The following is a 23,949-nucleotide window of genomic DNA, read 5'->3' as shown; positions in this document are numbered from 1 at the left end:
GATCAGTTCCTCTGGTTTTACTATTCATAGCTATGTGTTTGAGTAAAATGAACACTTGTGTTTCATTCTATAACCTACTGACAAAATTTCTCCCAAATTGGAAATAAAAATATTGTCATTTAGAGCATTTATTTATTTCCAGAAAATGGCAACAGGTCAAAATAACAAAAAAAATCTGGTGTTTTCAGACCTTGTATAATGTAAAGAAAACAAGTTCATATTCATTTTAAAACAACACAACACCACTTTTTAAACTTAGGAAGAGTTTAGAAATCAAAATTGGTGGAATAATCCCAATTTTCAATCGCAGCAGTGTTTTTATTTACGGTATTTATTTATAATATTTCTTCCTCATTAAATATTTTGGAGTGGTCTCTTTATTTTTTCCAGAGCTGTATATACTGTAGGTTTTGTTAAAATGTTCAGTTAATAATTAAATATCAGATCAGACAATGTCAATGTTTCTCAGCTGAAGTTTTGAAATTTTAAGAAAAACAAAACAGTATAAATTCATTGTGTTTTATGTCGGCTGATGTGTTGGTAGATTCATGTTGATGAAATGAGTTCGAGGGACGATTTTAAACACAAGTAGAGTAGTTTATTTCATAATAACTGTGTTGTGAAAATGCTTTCACAGGACCTTGGCTCTCAGAGATCAGATCAAACTTTGATCCCGTCCTGAAACTGGGACACTGCTGCTGTGGCACTGATAGGCAGCACAAGACAAGGCAATAAAGATGAAACTGTTGTGCTGTTGATGCAAATAAGGTCAACATAATAAAGTATGTAAACACAACAGACTTTGCTACCAGAAGGAAAAATGGAAAAAAAACAACTATTTTTAGGTTATTCTGAGATGCCAAGGAGCTGCAGTTGTGTTGTGTTGTGTTGCTTTCTTCTAATAGCAACAGAGGTGAAAACCTAATAATGTTTTGTCAATGAGTGACTGATTAATGGTCCGTCCCCTTCGTTTCCCTCCAGCACGTCCAAGGGAGCCAATGACCTTCTGGATCTGCAGCCAGCTTTCCAGCAGCCGCTCCCTCTCTCCACCAACAACACATGGGGAGGTCAGAGCTCCACTCACGTCATGCTGCTTCCACTCTTACAAACACACACATACACACACTCAGATCTAAATAGAAGTATTGTTAAAGGTGACCATTTAAAACCCAGCACCCTCTGCTTGTTGGCTTTACATCTTCAACCACAGTTGGTGTTTTACCTTTTTATGTAAAACATCAGCCAAACGTCCCACAAACTTACTCATTCTGCTTTCTCATGCAAATGAAGGGCAGATGTTTTACAAACACTGGCTGGGAACATTGTAATATCATTATCGTAGTATTAGATACAATAACTGATTAAATATGTGAATCATATGTTGCATTTACGTTCTCAGATCATACGGTTGCCCATGAAGTTGGAATAATTTTATTTTCAGACACATTCCTCTATTCTTATTATAAAGGTTTTTGATTTGATTGAAGTTTATTTTGAATATATATATATTTTTAAAAAAAGACAATAAGACAAAACATTTAACATGAGATATAGAAATTCATATTCGAAAAGGAGTGAGAAGAAGTAAAACTTCTAGACTCCCACCCCCTCTCCTTAAAAATGAATACCACTTAAACCTATCTAATGTTACAAAGGTTGATTGTGGTTTAATTTTCACAGTGATACGTTTGGAAGGGATTGAACAAAAAATAATAAAATCAAGAATAAATCATGAGAAGAGGTAAAAAAAAAAGATAAATAAAAACTTGATGGGCAACCGTGTGTATATATACTGTATATCTATATATATGAACTGGTTTTACGTAGCTGTGAACTAGCACCAGCTTAAACAACAATACGCCTACATTTGCCTGTTAGACCTTGATTTATTTGTTACAAGGTAAAAAAAAAAGAAAAAAAGTTTGACATATAAGTGGCTGCAGAATGTTTTGCTACAACATCACTGTACCTTAAGTACATGATAACACTTGTGCATGATTTGCCTTTGACACAGCCCTTTAGAAAATGTACACAATGTAGACATTGAAGGCCTGTCCTCTAAAAAGCCAGTAATGAGCTGAATGATGCATCAGCAGAGATGTGAGCTGATTCACTGCACTCTGAAACACAAGTCGCCTCACAGAACAAGACAAACCGAGTCTTGTCTTAAGATGATAAGAAGGACGGCAGAGCGACGTGTTGGAGAAACACTTCTATAGATGAGCTATGACCCAAAGACACTTTAAGTTTTATTCTCTTTGACTGTCTGCAAATCTGGTGTTAACATGTAGCACATAATTAAAAAAAAAGACAGGTTAAAGAAGCTGCAGGATTAATGGAGTATGTTGCGGGGCAGCTGCTGCTACTGTGATTAAGATCAAGTGTGAATCAGTGAACCACAAGTACATGACCAGTGAATATATGGACGATGCCCCCACCCAGCCAGAATTGATGCATCATTTATTTACAAGTGCCAACTCTAAGGCGACTTTATAAATCCTTGCTGGGGAGCAGCTCTAACATTGGACCTAGTTCCAGCAGCAGCCTTATCTCATATCTTTATAATGCTGTGTGCTTTTCACTTCAGTCCCTCTATCAGACATTGTGTAAATACCATAGTTGACACACATAACAACAAGTGTTTGTCATTTTTAGATAATAGATTAGGCCACATAGTTCATTGCTTTTTCATTTTAAGTAAGCTGAAGTGAGTTTGTCATTTGTAATGCAGCAGAGAGTTTATCCAAAATACAAGTCAATGCACTCCGGATGTTTATTAACTCCAGATTTTAAACGTTTAAGTTTAAAATCTTGTTCTTAAATGGACTTTGGAGTGATTTATAATGACATTATCTGTATTACCATATATGGACGCCTTGTTCCAAGTTTGCACTCAACTGCATGTAATCACAAAACAGATTATGCAAGTTTCCTCAGGCTGACACAGAGTCTAAACCTAAACACACGCAGCTCATTTTATCGTGCTGAACTCTGCCCGTCCTGATGATAATAAAAAAAACCTGTGAACTAAAAACTGGTCTTGATAAAGCCGATCACCTGACCTGAGATCTGGGCCAATCAGAGCATTGCAGCAGAGTGCATGACATCATCCTATCACTGTCTAACCCTCCTCACCTGCATCACTGGTGTTTCCCCTCCCTTTGCACGTCATCATCGCGCATGAACTTTTTCTTAACTTCTTCTCTTTTTTTAACCTTTCTCACCCTCCTCTTCATCATAATCTCTCTGTCTGTCCCCTCTGTTTTCTCGTCCTCCTCTTTTCTCCTCCTCCTCTGTCCACTCAGATCCTTTCACCTACGCTGTCGAAGCCGTGGAGGAATCCATTCCAAACTCAAACCCTTTCATCACACTACCTGTTGTCGATGTCCACCTGTCCGCGGCGTCCTCGGACGCTGGCAGTCTGTCCTCTAGGACACCGAGCCACGAAGTGTTCGGTGGGATTGTCTTGCTGCATCTCTTCTTTTCTTTCTTTCTTTCTTTCCTTTCGTTTATTTAATTAAAGGGATAGTTCAACATTTTGGCAAATTGGCCCATTGCCATAATCCCTATAGTCGTAGCAGTAGGTTCGTTACCTTTAATTGTTGGTGCAAGCTGTTTTTAGAACGGCGGAGCAGAGCCGTGAGCTGCTCAGAGCTACGCTACGGAGGCTAATGGGATTTCTTGGTTTCCCTCATCAAACTCATCAAATACACAATCCAACAACTCTACAACGCTCTGGTGGACAAGTTGTGACCTGCACATTCACCACGCTAGGAGATGATAAGTTTGTTTCGAGGTAAATGCAGAGAGTGCTAGCTGAAAAACTGTCCCTGAAGGCAACGTGCATCAGCGGTTTTGCATGAATTTCCCTCTAAAACAACTCTGTGTGGTAACGTTGTGTTATTATCTCATAGCGTGGTGAATGTGCAGGTCACAACTTGTCCACCAGAGCGTTTTGGAGTTGTTGGATTGTGTATTTGATGAGTTTACTGTAATGAGGGAAACCAAGAAATCCCATAATGAGCCTCCGTAGCGTAGCTCTGAGCAGCTCGCGCCTCTGCTCCGCCGTTCTAAAAATAGCTTGCACCGACAATTAAAGGTAACGGACCTACTGCTATGACTATAGGGATTATGGCAATGGGCCAATTTGCCAAAAATGTTGAACTATCCCTTTTTAAGAAAGTCTCTGAGATCTTTCTGGTTGATGATTTGCTGCTGGTGATTTCACTCTGTAATTTCAAAAAGAGTGAGTGAGTGCGTAGACGAGTGCATTTCAGCGCAGTAGGGAAAGAAACGGAGGAAATGCCTGAACTGGTTTTATGGTCGGCGGCGGTCAGAACATTCAGCTTCATGACACTTTTCACATTCATCAAAGATCTGGCATGCTGCCCCGCCACTCCAAATATTTGTTTCTTAACTAAGCTAAGGCTGAGCTCCAAATGTTTATTTTCTCATCTCTTAACATTCTTCAGTTGATGTTTCATGTTTCAAAGCCCACGATTCTTTGTTGTATGCATGACTGTCCCATCTTTATCAGCCACATTTTTTTTCGTCTAGATCATTACACCCCCTGCTTTGACTCCAGCTCTTCCCCGGCATCTGATCTTGACACTGCTGCACAGATACAGACATTTACCACAGGTACTATATGGTTTGACACTGTGACGACTGTCTTCTTGACTGCTGCTGTGAATGGATCCGCATCCGCTCGGTGTCTCTTATAGCAGGGTATCCATCCGCGGGGTCTTGAAAAGTATTAAAAGGTGATAAATCAATTTGGGGAAAATTAAGACCCTTAAAACAGGGTTCTTACGGATCCTTAAAAAGTCTTAAAAGGTATTAAATTCTTCATTAATCTAAAAACAAGGCCTTAATTGGCATTAAAATGTCTTAAATCAATTTTTCAAAAGTCTTAAAAATGTTAACACGTGGTAAGTGGTATTTTATGGTTGTAATTAGTCTCAAATCTCAAAATAATTGGTAACATTTCGACATAGAGAAGTTAGTGGCGACCGTCAACGCTAAATTTCTCACCGCCACCAGCTCCGAGTCAGTGTTTTTTTTTTTCCGGACTTTTTATGCATTTATTTTGAAAGGACAGCTGGAAAGAGACACAATCCAATGTTCATGTAGCAGTCACTTTACCTTGGATCACATAGGAAAGTGGGTCAAATTGTCCCTAACCCTATGTAATTGATGTGGTGTTTTTTTTCTTTTTTCTTTTTTCTGCATTTGTGTTTATCATGAAGTCGGTCTTAAATTTAATTTCAAGTGGCTTTAAAAAAGTCTTAAAAAGTCTTAAATTTAACTTGGCTTAAGCTGTAGGAACCCTGTAAAAAGTATTTTCACAACTTTATAAAGTCTTAAATTTTGAAGGTTTTTTTTCTGAATTAGCTGTCCGAGAGTTTGAGTCCTACAAAATATTGTAAAAGTGTGTGAATTTATTCATTTAAAAACAAAAAACAAAGATGAACTGGTACATAAAAAAGAAGAAGAAGAAGATTGTTGTTTTTGTTTTTTGAGAGTGGAGCAATGTGTTTTGTTTTTTTTGGATAAACTTTGCCTTATCCCAGCCTATTTTGAATTCTGTAGCATCATAGTGGTCTATAGTCTTTATCACAAACTAAAACTGTTACGTTAAAAGTGTCACTGACAGGGTATCCACGGGGTCTTGAAAAGTATTAAAAGGTGATAAATCAATTTGGGGAAAATTAAGACCCTTAAAAAGTATTAAAAAGTCTTTTCACGACTTTATAAAGTCTTAAATTGTGAAGGTTTTTTTTTCAGAATTAGCTGTCCAAGAGTTTGAGTCCTAAAAAAATTGTAAAAGTGTGTGAATTTATTCATTTAAAAACAAAAACAAAGATGAACTGGTACATTAAAAAGAAAAGAAGATTGTTGTCTTTTTTTTTGATAACTTTGCCTTATCCCAGCCTATTTTGAATTCTGTAGCATCATAGTGGTCTATAGTCTTTATCACAAACTAAAACGGTTACGTTAAAAGTGTCACTGATATAAATGCCAATGGTTACAGCTTGAAGTGGCGGTGAGGTATTGAAAAATATTGAGAAGGTCTTGGAAAAAGTCTTAAAAGGGTATTAGAATTAACTTCAAGATTCCTGTATATACCCTGTATAGTGAAACCAGAGCTTTCCCTCCTGATCATGTCGCTCCCTCGTCCCTCCCTGCTTCCTACGAGCCTTCAGGGTGTGAGCCGGCATTGTTTTGTGCTTGTAGTTGTGTACTGCCCTTAATTTTTGTGCCCCTCTGTTTAGACTAGCCATGCGATGAGTGGCGGCTTCCTCTGCTTTTGTCCTGCAAATCCTGATCTTTGTTTTTCCTCTGTAAAAAAAAAAAGCAGCCATTCCCACAGTTGCTTGGCTTCCTCGCTGCTCTTTCACTGCTGTTTTTTCTGGTGTCATATCTACATAATCTTCTCCCCCCTCTTCCTCCCTCTTCCCTCTCTGTCTGGTTCTTTGCGTTTCCGCTGTTGCCTGTCGTCTGTCGTCTGCTGCTGCTGTTGTTGCTGTGTGTCAGACTCCTTCTGTGGGCCAAGCCCTTACTCCACCCTCTTCCAATCTGAGCCCCCTGCTGTAGCTGGTCTATTCAGAGGTAGGTACAGTACACCCAGGTTGATCAATGTTACAAGTCCTTATCAGAAATCCTTTTCTTTTTTTAATTAAATATCAGAAAGAAATAGTGGAAAAATGCTTATCAAAGGTTCTTAGTCATCTTCATCTTTAGCTTATTCAAGGAAACGCAGATCACCAGTTTCTGTGCTTTCAGTGGCCTCGGATACCACGCAGATACACACTTTTAATTTTTTTTGTAATTTAAAGGGATAGTTCAACATTTTTGGCAAATTGGCCCATTGCCATAATCCCTATAGTCATAGCAGTAGGTTCGTTACCTTTAATTGTCGGTGCAAGCTATTTTTTAAAACGGTGGAGCAGAGCCGTGAGCTGCTCAGAGCTACGCTACGGAGGCTCATGGGATGTCTTGGTTTCTCTCATCAAATACACAATCCAACAACTCCACAACGCTCTGGTGGACAAGTTGTGACCTGCACATTCACCACGCTATGAGATAATAACACAACGTTACCACACAGAGTTGTTTTAGAGGTAAATACCAGGGATGCAAACAGCGCGCCGAAATGACCAATTTCATGACCAATTAGGTGACTTTTGTGAATCATTCAGATCCGAAGAGTTTTTGTTTTGAGGGGGGGGGGGGGGTCTCAGCGTCTCAGCGTCTCAGCTCGGCTCAGCTCGGCTCAGTAAAATGTTTTTCTAACAGGCTGACGGTGACAATCACGTGAGGCGAACTCATTCATGGTTTCTGATTATACTAGCCTACCTCCAATGTAGACGCGCGACATGTACGCACGTTACCCAAAGCGGCGACGCCGTTTTTCCCCCCCGTGCATGTCCATGGAGCTGTGCGCCGCGGACATGCACGGTTCCCTACGTTGCTGTGTCAGCAGAGACGTTACAATATGAGAAGGACTTTGGTGTCAGGCAGGTGTTTCCCACGGAGCTCTGCCCCGTTTCAGAGGTGAGCCCTGAAGATGTCGCCTCCGCCATGTAGAATGTGTTCAATTCAAAAAGTGAAACTAACATTATATAGCCTAGGCCTATATGTCCATTAGGCCTACACACTGAATGGGATGTTAAATCCCATGTCTTTATTTCTTCAGTTTATTTTAATAGTAATAATTATGACTAACATTCAGTGAAGACCTAAAAATCAGTATCTCCAAAATTGAAATATTGCAATGGTTTTTATTTTTTTAAGGCATTTTTAATATAGAAATGTTGGCCTTCTGAAAACTGTCCATCTCAATACTTGGTTGGGGTTGAACTACTGGAAATGGACTTTTCTGTGATATTGTTAATGGTGAGGCCCCCCCCCTCCCCCCCCGCCAGACAATTCCTCTCTTTTTTGGTCCTGACCCGTTTGCATCCCTGATATACAGAGACTGCTTGATGAAAAACTGTCCCTGAAGGCAACGTGTATCAGCAGTTTTGCATGTATTTCCCTCTAAAACAACTCTGTCTGGTAACGTTGTGTTATTATCTCATAGCGTGGTGAATGTGCAGGTCACAACTTGTCCACCAGAGCGTTGTGGAGTTGTTGGATTGTGTAATTGATGAGTTTGATGAGGGAAACCAAGAAATCCCATAATGAGCCTCCGTAGCGTAGCTCTGAGCAGCTTGCGGCTCTGTTCTGCCATTCTAAAAATAGCTTGCACCGACATTGCCAATATTATTGCCAGTGTTGTTATTGGATTTTAGATTTTTTTTTTTTTCCTCTTATCTATTTTTTGTTTCCATATTAGTTAACAATCAGTCCTTTGTCTCTTTTGATTTGAACATCACATGGCTTTAGTTAGTTTAGTCCCAGAAAACAGTCACGTTCGTAATATGAACTGACAATTCTTAGACATCATTTAAAAAGTTGTATAAAGAGTTTCCAGACCCCTTTCATACAGACATGCAAATGTTCCTTTCAATGTCTCCCAGAGCAAAATGAATGGTTTCGGACCAGTGTGTCATCAGTAGTCGGGGCATGCTCTAACACGAGCACCTGCAGCTCCTGTTGAGCCTTGGTGAGAGTGGATGCTGGGAAGGACGAGGACAGCGTCGTGGCACATTGAGCGGATAGAGATAGTGTGTGTGTCTGTGTGTGTGAGAGAGAGAGAGAGAGAGAGAGAGATCACACACAGACAATAAACGCAGGCGTTTTGACATGCATCATATCCCTCCAGTGGTTGTTGGCGGATGTGGTGCTATCAGACTCAGCCTGCGGTTTCCTTATGGAAGAATGATACGCCACATTTAAAAAAGCAAGTTTATACTCAGACTGAGTTATCTACAAGGGCAAGAGAACAGCTTTTGTTGATTTGTCTATATTGTAATGGTGTTTACTCATAAAGAAGGTTAAGATATTGATATTGTTCATCGCCTAATGTGGTTTAAAGGGATAGTAGCATTTTTTTTTAAAGTGTGGTTGTATGATCTACAAATAGCCCCTAAGTACTTTAATTGCAGTAGAAGACTCTCTGCACTCCTCCCGTTAGCAACGCCAGCCCATAATAGCCCTGCCCAGAGATTTACAACATACAGTGTTGTGAACAGACCCAAAGAAACGGCCTATTTTCACGGCCTAAAAGAGGTTTTACTTGAAAAAAAATACACAGTTCCATTGTTCGCTATAATATAATTTTTTCCAGCCCTTCAAAGTGCAGGAAAAACACAGTTTTTATTTGGACCTAACCAACTGCTGATCGGCGGGTGCTAACCCTGGGCGGAGGGATACGTGAGTTGGTTAGGTCCAAATAAAAACTGTGATTTTCCTGCACTTTGAAGGGCTGGAAAAAATTATATTATAGCGAACAATGGAACTGTGTATTTTTTTTTAGGCCACGAAAATAGGCCGTTTCTTTGGGTCTGTTCACAACACTGTATGTTGTAAATCTCTGGGCAGGGCTATGGGCTGGCGTTGCTAACGGGAGGAGTGCAGAGAGTCTTCTACTGCAATTAAAGTACTTAGGGGCTATCTGGAGATCATACAACCCCATACAAAAAAAATGCTACTATCCCTTTAATGTAACTGTTAATGTGGCTTTTTGTCAATGACTGAAAAACAAATGGTCTACAAGTGTCACTTTTCTACTTTTTGGTTGTCTTCTTGGCAGAAACAGAAGTGTTCGGTCTTCAGTATCTGGATCCTGATTATTGATTTTTCTTTGACTATCTCCAGGGTTCACAGCCTCCCCGACACCGCAGCAGCCGCAGAACTCACGAGGCCTTAACGTCGACTTTGACTCTGTGTTCGGCAACAACACCAATGCCAACAACCTGGATGCTTCAGGTAAGTTCCTCTACACACACGACTTCATTCCTCACACATTTCCAAGCAGGTTTCACCTACTCAGACTCAGTGGACTGTGTTGTGTTGAGGCTGTGGAAGAAGTACTGATTGTGTGGACTGTGAATGTTTCTGAGCAATTCTCACATCAAATATTTAACATGGCACAAGGCTGATCTTTCAAGCAAGTCACCAGCTCCTCATTAGGACTTTTTGTTATGTGGAGAAATAAAAAGGGAAATGTGAAAGACTCTGAATTTGAATGATAATGCTTCATAACTAACACACTTGCCCAGGATCTTATCCAAGAGATGCTTTGGTAGAGAAAATCCTTCTTTTTTTTGTCTCAGTGAGCTCTGTTTATGAATTGGTAAATGTACCAGCTATTCTATTATAATGTTATTTATCTTTAATTGTCAAATATATTCTCATAATGTGCAGAAAACAAAGGAAACCCTCAAATTCCACCATTGCAATGCTGCCATTACTGTGATAAACACACACATTTGGTCCAAGCACACACACATGAGGATAGATCCAACCCCTACAACAACTAATGAATAATGTCAAGCTCCAACTTATTGTTCAGATGCAGGTTGCAAGTTTTACTGAAAGCGAACACACGTCGATCAGGCCCGTAGCTCCTTCAGTCAGTTTTCTTTACACAGCCGAAGTTATCTCAAGGCACTTTACAAATAGAGAAGGTCTGGACCTCCTCTTCACAAATGTATTTACAGTGCAAGTGCACAAGGCAACAAGTAGGAGGAAAAACTTCATTCTAAGAGACAGAAAACTTGAGCAAAACCAGACTCAGAGTTGGTTTTTAATCATTTTTTATTTTCTAAGCCAAGTCCTCTTACATTGCCAATGGAGTAATCTAATAAAAACAGTGGTGCAAATTCAGTTAATGTTAAATTTAAAATCATTTCGAGACCCCTAGAACAAAAGGGCATGAATGTAAGACAGAAAGTGGAACCTCTAGTACAAGATACATGTACATGGAGTATTTCTCATCATTGAATATTTGTCCTCATGTCATGTGCTTCTCCCGTCTCATCAGAGTTATTATTGGCATGCACAGGTACTGAAAGTGATGCTGTTTCATGTGTGTCGTCTGTTTTCTGTGGCCATAGAAATCATTTCAACCGAGAAGGACTTGCACACGATGTCACAAAATAAATAGCGAATCCTTATTTTCTTTAAAGATATGAATCTGATTGATTTTTTTTTTCAGAAATACAGAAATAAATGGCTGAATAGACATGGATTTAATTAGCACCAAATGAACCCATGAGTGGAAACACTGACCTCCCACTGCATTTAACATTGTGTAACACTGACATGTTTGGGTTTTTGTTTTGTTTTTAAAGAAAATGACAAATTGCTATTAATCAGAAATGTGTCTTAACTCAGATAAACAGTGTGACTAACAGTACCACTGGAGTGTGATGGAGGTTAAAGGGATAGTTCACCCAAAATTGAAATTATCTCCTCACCCTCATGTGGACTAAGGGCTGGGAGAAGTTTCAGAGTCCTCCGTGGCTTCTCTGAGTTACAGGGGGTCTCGGCGTAGCAGTGCATGTCCATGTAACGGTTGCAAATGGATACCAACTGTCTTCGTAACAAAAAGACACACCAAAAAACATCCAAATACCTCCATGCTGCTATTATGTAATGTCCGTCTTGTATTGAAGCCCCGAAATGCGAAATTGTCCCGAAAAAAATTAAATAAGTCTATATTTCAAGCTTGTTTGTAGAGGAAGCTTCTCGAAGCGCCTCTTCCCGGTTCGTCCAAATTTGACGAACCGGGACGAACAAGACTGACATTACATACGAGCAGCATGGAGGTATTTGGATGTTTTTTGGTGTGTCTTTTTGTTACGAAGACAGTTGGTATCCATTTGCAACCGTTATATGGACATGCACTGCTACGCCGAGACCCCCTGTAACTCAGAGAAGCCACGGAGGACTCTGAAACTTCTCCCAGCCCTTAGTCCACATGAGGGGGAGGAGATAATGAGTGAAATTTCAATTTTGGGTGAACTATCCCTTTCACGACTATTATAGCATATTTACAACAACATATTGTTACAGTAATTTGACAAAGAATATATTGATACTCGATGCTACGTTCAGCTCCTTGAATCTCTGACACACCCTCACTGTTTTCCAAGCTGCTCACAAACTCAAACTCATAATATATATATTTTGTCTCTTTTCCCTCATCCCGGGGTTAAAACACACTCCCTGGGGTCTTGGCTTGTTGCATGGCATATGCATGACTGGGTGAGTTGACTCAACACACATTCCTCTCACACAGTCTCTTAGCTCGATGTGCTTCTTCTCTGTGAGCCCCGCTTACTGTACATCCACTCACCACCCTCTCTCTGTATGTGTGTGTGTGTGTCTGTGTGTGTTTTATGTGCTGTCATGTGTTTGTCTTTTTGTGTTGTATTGTGTCTTCACCTGTTCTGGCCCCTCCCCTGCCTCCCTTCCCTTCCCCCTCCTCTCCCTTTGTGCGCCTCTCCCTTTGATTAAGATGTTTTAGGTGGCCTCCTCAAACCCACAGTGGCATCCTCACCCAATCAGGGCATGACTCTGAACAACCAACAGCCCAACAAACTAGTGTCCAGTGACCTCGACTCCTCACTGGCCAATCTTGTTGGCAGTAAGTTCCCTCCTATGGATACATTCAATCAATCGCACAACGAGCAGATCGTTCAAAGAGTTGAAATTTGGACCAAACGGTGGAAGGAAAACAATAAAATATTCAAAATGAAAGCATGGACATTAAATGGATGGTCAGACATTTTGGCAAATTGGCCCATCGCCATATTCCCTATAGTCATAGCAGTAGGTTCGTTACCTTTAGTTGTCGGTGCAAGCTATTTTTAGAACGGCGGAGCAGAGCTGTGAGCTGCTCAGAGCTACGCTACGGAGGCTAAAGGAATTTCTTGGTTTCCCTCATCAAACTCATCAAATACACAATCCAACAACTCCACAACGCTCTGGTGGACAAGTTGTGACCTGCACATTCACCACACTATGAGATAATAACACAACGTTACCACACAGAGTTGTTTTAGAGGGAATTTCATGCAAAACTGCTGATGTGTGTTGCCTTCAGGGACAGTTTTTCATCAAGCAGTCTCTGCATTTCCCTCTAAAACAACTCTGTCTAGTAACGTTGTGTTATTATCTCATAGCGTGGTGAATGTGCAGGTCACAACTTGTCCACCAGAGCGTTGTGGAGTTGTTGGATTGTGTATTTGATGAGTTTGATGAAGGAAACCAAGAAATCCCATGAGCCTCCGTAGCGTAGCTCTGAGCAGCTCACGGCTCTGCGCCGCCGTTCTAAAAATAGCTTGCACCGACAATTAAAGGTAACGAACCTACAGCTATGGCAATGGGCCAATTTGCCAAAATGTTGAACTATCCCTTTAACAAAAAGTGACTCAAATAAAGTGTAAATGTAGGTGTGTTGTTCATTCGTTACTGTCCTCCTGTCTCTTTAGATCTGGGGATTGGCAACGGCACAGCAAAGAAGTGAGTGAACTCTGGTAATGTTTAACCAGACGTCCATGGTGCAGCATATTAAACAGGACTAACCCTTTACTCTCCTCTCTCTACCGCTGTAGTGATCTTCACTGGAGTCAGCCTGGTGAGAGGAGGCTGACCGGTGGAAACAACTGGACACCCAAGACGGCTCCTTCCACCACCTGGAACCCAGCGACCATGGTACGGCTCTAACCTCTCTGTCTGAGCTGTTTGTTCTGTTCTGTTTTGGTTTGGTTTGGTTCTCCTTCACAGTCACACAGGAATCTAGGTGACCACAGAAGTCTAATGTTGTGTCCCAATTTGCACACTTCAAAAAGTTGAGTTTTGCAACGCTTGACGCCTCTCACCCTCAATATGTCAATGGATAGAAGCCAATTTTGGGGTTAATTTAGCCGTCTGGACTGAATTATTGCCGGTATGGTGCGTGGTGTCCGTGGCTGACTGTCACTAGCTTAACGTTACCCACTGAGCTAACGCTAGCTGTTGCATTTTGTAAATATTTACAACTTCTTAGGGGCAAAATGTCGCGATTTTCATTTCTGGTGAGTGCACAATGACCGTATTCGGAGTCAACACTACCCTCTTGAAATTTATGCACTAAGGAAGAAAGTGTCACGATTAGATCAATTCTGATGTTTTGGGGCTACAATTCGATTCAAAATCGATTTTCGATTCAAAACGATTTGATTCCTAATGATTTCTGCTTCAGTCTGTCGGTGGTCAAAGGATCCTCATGATCTACTCCAGTCTGCTTTGCAAGACAGAATGACTGAAGTGTCTTTTTCACATTTATTGAGTTTTAAACATTTGTCCATGCTTAGATGGAATTGTTGAAACTGTTGCATAAAAGCAATATCACATATTTATTTAGTAACAAAATTGTGTCTATTTATTTAAAAAAAAATAGTGCAGTTAAACATGCTGGTAGGTAAACAGGATCCAGAGCGTCCTACCTGACTGTCCGGCCCTGTTCTGTTTCATCCCACCAAACCATTTGCTGCTTGGTGATGAGGGTCTCGAGCTGCAAAGCTGCTGCTGAATAATCACATACACTGTCAACAACCGCTAAACAACCAACAATATCAAAACAGAAGTTCTAGCATCCAAGTAGCCAGCAGAGATGCTAAAACATGCACTCATACGTTAGTTAGTTTTTTTTTTTACATTCGACATTGAGGTAAATTTGGTCGTTTCTGTAGAGAACAGGTTTAATCCATCTTGGAAACTGCAGCACAAAGTCTGAGGCATGTTCTTGGACAGGCAGCCAGTGGTTAATTTTTATATTATTATATTATTATAACCTTTATTTAAACTCGGAAATACATTGAGGAGCAACCTCACTTACAATATAGCCGAGACAAAACACAAAACTTTTGAAACATACATAAGCATATCCGAAATACCGGAAAGTAAAAGTTTAGTTTAGTTTATTAGTTTAATAAGGGACAATGTGCAATTACATTAATCATTTAAAGGGAAAAAAAATTAAAAGATGGTTGCACCAGATTTAGCTCCCAGCTAATTTCCATCTGTAGTCCCTACACATAGCATAAAAGTAGTAAAATACACAGAATACAAGCTATTATAAAAAGATGAGGCATAAACAGACACAGTTAGACAATGGACAACATTTAGCCAACAACAAGTGACAGAGATAAATTGAAAACAGAGAAGTCTAGTTAAAAACAGGTGCAGTAAAATAAGATGCAGTTATGGATTTAAATTGTCCTCAATGATAAACGTGTGGTAAGTTTCAGATGGTTTTGCAGAGTGTTCACAGTAAGAGAAACAATGTGTCACCGATGACAGAGAGTAACCTTAAATTCCCTTTGTGTCTTATGTCCTGTCTGTTGATGTTGTTAACATTAGTAATGTTCACTGATCTGTGTGTTATCTGTGTGTCAACCTGTTGTCTTGTCTGTGTCTGTCTGGGCCACACTTAAAGACCACCATGTTTTTTCAACCATACGTAAGTCCATGATCCCTACTGTACATATGGTTTACGCCTCTTTTATTCCTGCGCTCTGACCAACACTGGCATGATGCACCGGTTGATATTAACCTCTTCACGAGACCAAACCACCACCACCAATAGCCGCTCACAGCTCACTGTCACTGTCAGGAGCCTAACTCACCTCACACTGCAGCTGTGGCATGAAGCAGCCGAGAGCTTCTCTGTCCATTATCACCCAGCCAGCGGCCTCTCTCTGTGTGGATATTAACCAATCAGTGGGCAGAGCGGCCGGCCGCAGCTCTGGCCTGTGTGGAAACCTTTTTTTTTTTTTTTCAGCTTCAAACCAATAGCGAGCCGAAGCGGAAGCAGGAAGTAACGTTGTCGCCATGGTGGGTCCTCCTCAACTCAGAAAAAGTCTGTAAGAATGTAAGTGAACGGGAGTCAAAGTTTTATTTTGTGATCCGACTGAATTGTGCCATGAGAAAAAAATATGACCTCTACCTGTTTAAAACATCACGTTTCATGCCGAGAAATCAGCAGTTTGTTGTAAAATGGCAACAGAAGAATGTATTTAGTGTGACGACACTCTACGGACTACAGATCTGGGGTCTCATTTATAACCGTTGCGTACCCACAAAACGGGGCTGAAAGTGGCGTACGTGACTTTCCACGCCAAGGTTGTGATCTATAAAAAACAAACTTGACGGGAGAATGTGCGCAGCCCTAAGCAAACTCTGACCCAGGCGTATGCATGGTTTGGAGGAAAAGAGGAATTAGCGACACAGACGGTGTGGTGGTGAACTGAAGTCAGACTCAGGAAATGATGATTGAGAAGAACGAATATGTTTTTATTATCGGCCGTCACACATTTAATTTCAACCTGTATGCGTTAGATCCATGTTGCCACGGTGATTTAATTCAACAGCGCCCTTATTTTGCATCGGACTGGTGTTTCAGAAACATCTTCTTAGAATTTAACTGATAATTCAAAATCTAAATTCCTTCTCTATATTTAATCACCACCGTCTCTCCGTCATATTGTCCACTCCCAGAGCGCAGGAGGAGGAGAAGACAGCGCTGCTGCATGGAATAAAGCATCCGGTCCTATCGAGAGTCAATTAAATATCAAAGACTGGGAAAAAGGCAGTAACCCACAAACCACAAAAACCGAGAGAAAACCGGCATAAATAAAAGCGTCATGTTAAAGGTACAATATGTAAGAATGTGGCCAAAAACGGTTGACCTGTAGTCTTTCTGGTTACAGATTCTTCAGAATTTTATTTTACAAACTGCTGATTTCTCGGCATGAAACGTGATGTTTTAAGTAGGTTAACACAGGTTTTTTTTCTCATGGCACAATTCAATCGGATCATGAAATAAAACTTTGAGTCCCGTTCACTTACATGGAGACATTTTCCGAGTTGAGGTCCCATGTCAACCGTTACTTCCTGCTTCCGCTTCGTATCGGCTCTCTATATCAAGTTGTTGTTACTTGAAATCTACAGTAGTCTGTTGTCTGTCTGAGCCCAGTCAAGCTTGCCCTGCCAGTTCCTTGCTGACTTTAGTTGCCAGCTGAAGGTGTTCAGGTGTTGTGTGACTGTGAGAGTGAAGGTTTCTCTGATTTCCTTCCAGTTCCTCCTCAGTTGTTTGTCGTCTACAGCGCTTCCTTTGATTTCAAGTGTCTTGTACTGTTTAAGTCTCACAGCAACCGCCTGCGACGAGGCTTTCTGGAGAAAAACATTGATGACACTGTGTGTTTGCTGTCTTCCTACTGAGCTTAGCTGTCATTATTTTTAATTATTAGAGAAGATAACCAGTCAGAGCAATGAAATCGGTTTGACTTTTCTCAGAAGACTTTGATTCATTAAAGTTTACATGGACTTCAGTATCCTGGTTTACAATGAACCAATCAGTCTGCATTCAATTTTATTTTATTTTAATTAAGTTATATTACATGGCAGCATTTTTAATTTGTAAATTTTCAGATTTGTACAGATTTCCAATTTGTTGCACTTCCTGTTTTAAACAAAAAACATGAAACACGCATAAGAGATCAGAAACTGGGATACTGGTGTTTGTCATGTATACAGGGAAACTGAATAACCAGCCAAACCAGGTTTCTCTAAGTTAATTTTAACACCATATCTCGAAATTAATCAAAACCGGGATACTGAAGTCCATGTTAAACGCAGTCAATGATGCAATAACAAACCACCAACACATCTACTGATACTGAAGAGATCAGATCTCCATCCAGAAAATCTCGGCAGCTGTTAAAGTTCCAGTGGAGAATCTGTCTTGTTCTCGTGTTGTTGTAAATAGTAAATGCAGAAGGCTGAACTGGGGCCAGATACATGGTTTTCCAAAGTGATGAAAGTTACAGTGAAGTGAAAATTCAGAAAGCTGAGACACATTATTTAACAAAATAAAACCAACTTATTATCAATACAAGTTTTGCCGTTAGCATTGTTGAATCTGCTTATTTTTATATAGCCAGGGGTTCTGTGAACTGTAACTACTGTTGTTATATTAACTTATCTTTGCATCTACAATTTTTCTTTTCTCTCGTCTTTTGTATCTGATCACAAACTGATGGATTAAGGGAGAGTCTTAATCCATTTATATCTAAATTTAATTGCGGAAGTGGAAATGAGGCTTGTGTGCACACATTTCTTAATGAGTGACATTTAATAAATCAGAAACCACCAGAACATACGACTTCATAACTCTGACAAGACGGGTTTAAACGCATCTGATCCCAGAACCAGCCTTAAATAAGCAAACCTGCACTGTTCTCAGCCAATAACGTGAAACTCTGACACCTTTTTATTGATCAGTCAGGACAGAAACCTGCAGTATCTATTGATTAGTAATCTTTAAAACTCCAGTCTCACAGGAACTGCCACACAAACAGCTTTTTTTTGAGCTCATACAATCACAGAGTTCCCCACTTTTTACAGTACCATAGCAGTAATTACTACTGTAAAATACTCCAATTGAAGTGAAACATCTCAGGAGTGAATGTGTCTGTTCACAAAACCACCGAGCTGCATCCTTCATTTTCTTTCATTTCATTTATTGGATCTCCATTAGCACCAGCACATTAGCATAGCTGTTCTTCCTGGAGTCCAAACATTCAGTCACAATTGACTATTATATTCTTCCAAGGTCATCAAGGAAAAGTAAAACAAAAACAACTAATACAGTCACAACACACAGACACAATCATACAGTAGACGCAGACAAACATATAACACAAGACACAATACACCACTTGTACAATACAATTAAGAATCAATAAATATATACAGTACATACAAGGGGAAAACAATATAGCAGAACATAAAAAAACCAAAATAGTGAACTCATAGAGCAGGGAAGAGAACAGGCACTATAACATATACTGTAGCAGATACCAACTACTGCCGATGCAGCATTAGAAGAAACTGTTTAAGCAAAAATGTACTGTATACCTCTCTTTAGAATCTGTTAACAAAATATAAAGTGGCAACGAATTCCACTCTAGGATGGCTCTGAACAAAACAGATTCCTTCATCACATTAGTGTTCGCTAGGGGTGTGACGAGATCTCTCTTTTTTTTTATATGTTAAAACAATGTAAAACAGGGTTTCCACTGCCAGTTACCATTACTTTGCATCCCCCCTTTCCACTACACGGTTATAACTCTACTCGGCTCGGTTTAGGTGTTTTTCAGTCACAGCTGCAGCATAACACTTGCACCATTGTTTGCACTTGAAAGGAATATTTAATTTGATTAATTTGATTTTAACTTTTATAAATTTTAGTTTTAGTTTCAATTTGTGGAAGAAGAAGTTTATTAAAAGCTCATGCTTAGGCTACATCATGCATGTAAAGAGTTATAATAAAACATTTGCAAAATGCATGTGCAACTCGGTCCAGTCATATATTTTGTCATTGTAGTTTTCTTAAAATCTCGTCTCGTTCTTGTGAACCCAATCTCGTGTCTCGTCTCGTCTCGTGAGATGAGTGTATCGTCACACCCCTAGTGTTGGCTTTAGGCCTCTCTACCTCCCCTCTCGTCTCTTTTCCCATGTTTTTAATACAGATATTCGGTTCTTAGCGTGTCCTCGGTGAAAATGTTCAGAAAAACCTTCTCACACTCTACTGTCCCAGTGCTGTGGATGATTGAGCTGAGAGTGCACGGCTTTTCGTTGCCGCCCCTAAGAAACAGATGCAAACAACATCCATCAGTGGTTAAAGGATAATCCCTGACACGATGCTAAAACCATCCTAATCATGTCATTACCGAGCGACCGAGGGGACGCTGAGTGAAACGTCCCCGAGACAAACCGAACGTTGTCAGCGAGGAGGAATTCTGAAGGAGCGCTTCTCTGTGCAGCCAAACAAGCAACAAGCTCCGTCTGTGATGAAAGCGCCCAATTTTGGCACCAGTGTCACGTCTGACTCACTTGTGCCTCCCTTCGCCAACGACTGAATAGTTAATGAAACGTATCCTTCCCCAGAGGGCCGGGGCGTTAGACAAATCTGGGTTTGTTATCACTGCAGGGGCCGTTATCACAAGCAAAAGGGGGGGGTCTCTGCTCACAGAAAGAGTCTCCACTTTTGTTCTGGCTAATCTTCTTCCACATCATGCGAGCTCTGCACCTGCCCAGTGGCCGGCTCCTCTGCTCTGCTCTCCTTTACCTCCGTCTGTCATTGCCCCCGTTTAACAGAGAGAACCAGCTCTGATAAGATCGGGAGTCGGATAAACTCTGGTTTCATTCAGTTCAGTCTTTTACTGCAGGAACCTTGGACACGTCTTCTGTGGAAACTTCTGGTGGGCGGTGGATAAAAGCTGCTGTTTTTCTCACTCGGCACTCACCCACTTTGATGTTTTGGGGGTTAACACTGAATATGAAAGATGCCTGGATGGATACAGATTCTAGATGCACTGCAAAAACTCAAAGTCTTTCCAAGAATATTTGTCTTATTTCTTGTCAAAATGTCTCATTTCTAGTCAAAACTAACCTCTTTCCACTTAAAATAAGACTCATCACCTAAAAATTCACTTGTTTTTAGATATTTTTTTACTTGTTTCAAACTCATTTTCACTTGAAATAAGCAGAGAAATCTGCCAGTGAAAGCAAGTTTTTTGTGCTTGTAATAAGAAAGAAAAACTTTCTCCACTGTCAGATTTTTCTACTTATTTCAAGTGAAAATATGCTGTGATAAGTCTTATTTTAAGTAGAATGAGATTTGTTTTGACTAGAAATGACATTTTGACTAGAAATAAGACAAATATTCTTGGTAAGATTTTGAGTTTTTGCAGTGTGGGATGTCTAGAAATCAATGAAATGGTCTTAAATTACGTCTACAAGGCAATCAGATGCTAACTGGCTCACAGTGTCCATTTTAATACAATCTTATATTCTCTTAGGTTAGTTGATTTTAAATATGATCCCTTCATCTGGCTTCAGTTCACATCAACTGATTGATTGTATTACTAGAAGTCATGATCATACTGTATACAGCTGGGAGATGCCAACAAAAGGTGATAAATGGATGGATTCATTCTTATCCCATTTCTATTCCGCTGGTTTTCAGTTCTTTCTATTAGATTTTGTCTTTTGTAATAAAAACTGTGAATCCTACGCAAGTATGGAATTTGATTTTATACATTTCCAGGTCTGGAAAAGAATGGAAAATGGAAACTATTGTAGGGAAATATATTAATCTTAATACTTATCTGAAATTATTTGGGTTAATTATAATCTCCTGGAAATTATTTGCTGACATAATGGCATACAAATTCATAATAATGAGAATAAACGATTCATTGCATAATTAATTAGCATGATACACATCTATTTACTCAAATGTAAAAAAATATTTGAATTTGTTTTACCGAGAAGTCTGGAAATTTAAAATGCGTAGGAACCCTGTAATATAAACAAACAAACTCGTCTTTGAATATTATTATATTATTCAATTAATCAATTAGCCTCTGAATAATTATCTGTACACACAACATCATCCAGGTTGTTCTGTCATTTCCTCCCAGTCTGCAGGATCTTCCTCCTTCACGCTCTCATTCACGCCGCTGCGCTCTCAGTTTCCTCTCAACACGACGGGTTTTGAATCAGGCAGTGAAAAGCATCAGCGAGCTTCACAACGTCCTAACGGCTCAGCTTTGTCATGTGACTGCTCTTAAATCCTCCAGTCAAACACAGTTAACAGTTATTGCACATGAAATCATTTCAGGCCGGTATTGAATAAATTCCTCCCTCATCGTGCTGTGCTCTTGAATAGATTTGTAAAGGTTTAACTCTGTGTTGATTTAATTGAATACAAATGTGACAATCCCATAATAATGCATTGCTGAATGTGAGTTGGGCGTCGCTGTGTCCTGATTCTGTGGAAGGAATTGACTTTTTTTTTTTTTTTTTTTTCTCTTCTGTTCGTCACCTTAGGCACCATCTGTCATGGCCTTCCCTGCAACCACACCGACGGGCATGATGGCATATGCAATGGTAAGTCAAGTCAGCTGGGACTGGATACTCAGCAGGATTTCACTTCCTGTCAAACACACACACACACACACACACTTGCATGATGTCGGTCTTTCTGTAGTTGTGAGGATATGCATCGATAACTCTTATCTTAACCTCAGCCATCACATTCAGACGTGGATTTAAAGGGACATTGTGTAACTTCTCCTGTTATCTATTCACGAAAATCGATTATTTGGTTCACAAGTCTGTTTTTCATTAACCAGTAATCCCCCCCATCAACAAACTGAAGTGTTCCTTTCAGCTCTGAATTAGCCGTTCATATCATTCATATCTGTCTGTGAAAAGTCACCATGGTAACGCAGTGAGGAGGAATGGAGCGTTACACTGATGCTGCATTCACCTGCAGTCGGGCAGACGGCCGTCGGTAACAAACCAGATGTCATTTTAGTCACAGAAGTCCAGAGAAAGCCAGTAACTTGTTTACATAGAGGCTTGTTTATGCCGTTACGTGCAGCGGCTGTCGTCCGTCTGCCCAATTTCACGTGAATGCAGCATGAAAAATACGATTGAGTTGCTTGCGAAATACAACTGCAACGCTAGATGGGAGTAATTCCTACACAATGTCCCTTTAAAGTCCACAGACCCATGAGTTGACTCACAGTACAGTTCCTCCATCCTCCTAGGTTAAAGTGTATGTTAACTTGTTTTTTTTTTTAATTAATATTATTATATTATATTATATTATTATTTCAAAGTAAGAAAAAAAATAAATAAAGTTTTTGATATTGTTGAAACACTGAAACAGCTGACGGCAGTCAGTTGGAATCAACAGAAGGGGCCCGTGCCATTTTGTCTTTTAAGTGTAGAGGAGTTAAAGTGGAGTGTTTCTGAAATATATTGACAACAAACCACAGTTCATCCTTATCACACCTCAACACCGAGCTCCAAGCAAACGAGGAGGAGGATTTTTATCCGGTTTCATTAAGTTGTGAAGTAGCCACATGCTTCAGTAGCCAAATAACCTTATTTCTGAGATGTGTTTATTTTTTTATTTTTTTATTTTTTTGTTTGTGTGGCTGTTTTTTATAGCTACCGGTAGGAGAGCAGATCTTTTTCTGAAACATTTTTTTTCCTGTTTAGCTTGAAATCCTCTTCACACTTAGATTGCAACCGGTTTATTAAATACTAAATGTCAGTCACATGTCGAACATACAATCCTGTAAAAACACCATCCGATCATTTTGAACGCCGCAAACCAACTCATTGAATCCTGATGCGTCAATCAAACTGTCGGAAAAGACGACACCAGAGCCAGAGCTTAGGCTACTGTAGATTGCTAAATTCAGTGAGACAGTTGCAGCAAAGTCTGAGGAAAGGGACATTGTATCTTTTCAAAATGTTGCCTGCTCTTCCATTATTTAATCCATTGTTGACTGTGTTCCTTTGGTTTTTTTTTTTAACCAGCAGCCTCCCAACGTGGGCAACATGATGATGACGCAGCCCACCATGATGTACACCCAGCCGGTGATGAGGCCGGCCAACCCCTTCGGCGCCAATCCAGGTGCACAGGTAAATGATACCTACACCTACCATAACTGAGCCCCGTTTAATTCTCTCTCTCTTTACTCTACTTTTCATTCATTTTCTTGACCGCTTTAAATTTGGCTCTGTGCCACCAACCGTTCTGGTAATTTTTTCTCTGAGATTTGCTGTGAGAGTTAATTTGTGAGAGTCAAAGCTCTGAAACAAACATTTGGCTGTTAAACAATATTCATGAGCCAACTTTTGATGAATGAATGAATGAATTTCTCTGTTTGAATTTCTTTGTACAGTTCACAGTCAACTAACTTTTTACTCTGCGTTTTGATACTAATTTAAAAATCAATTAATGAATAAATGTGTTTCCATCCTCTTGTTTTTATGTGCATTTGCAATCTGCACATTAAACATATGAAATGAAACTTTGATTTAAAAAAAAAAGAAGGTTTTTACACTTGGTTGAGGTGTGAAAATTGAATGTGACAAAAAGTGATGTGAAACAGACTCAATATCGTGAATTAATCATGAAGT

At 39.9% G+C, this 23,949-nt stretch overlaps 1 protein-coding gene across 7 annotated transcripts in view; it reads left to right on the top strand.

Annotated features, from left to right (window-relative positions):
* picalma (phosphatidylinositol binding clathrin assembly protein a) overlaps positions 1-23,949 on the top strand; it is a 51,010-nt gene that overhangs the window by 24,417 nt on the left and 2,644 nt on the right. For 3 of the 7 annotated variants that reach the window (XM_083986438.1, XM_083986434.1, XM_083986435.1), the window contains exons 13-21: positions 982-1,067; positions 3,306-3,455; positions 4,558-4,641; positions 9,766-9,876; positions 12,422-12,541; positions 13,389-13,419; positions 13,512-13,611; positions 21,838-21,897; positions 23,344-23,448. In XM_083986438.1, the coding sequence (XP_083842564.1) occupies positions 982-1,067; positions 3,306-3,455; positions 4,558-4,641; positions 9,766-9,876; positions 12,422-12,541; positions 13,389-13,419; positions 13,512-13,611; positions 21,838-21,897; positions 23,344-23,448 (847 nt within the window). Of the gene's footprint in view, positions 1-981; positions 1,068-3,305; positions 3,456-4,557; positions 4,642-6,537; positions 6,613-9,765; positions 9,877-12,421; positions 12,542-13,388; positions 13,420-13,511; positions 13,612-21,837; positions 21,898-23,343; positions 23,449-23,949 lie in introns of all 7 variants that reach the window. The other 4 variants (XM_083986440.1, XM_083986436.1, XM_083986437.1 and 1 more) reach the window with 4 other exon arrangements.

The sequence above is a fragment of the Trachurus trachurus genome (genome assembly GCF_905171665.1).
Source record: "Trachurus trachurus genome assembly, chromosome: 14".
Lineage (NCBI taxonomy): Eukaryota > Metazoa > Chordata > Actinopteri > Carangiformes > Carangidae > Trachurus > Trachurus trachurus.
The sequence above is the reverse complement of the archived record's forward strand: the minus strand, read 5'-3'. Positions and strand labels throughout refer to the sequence as shown.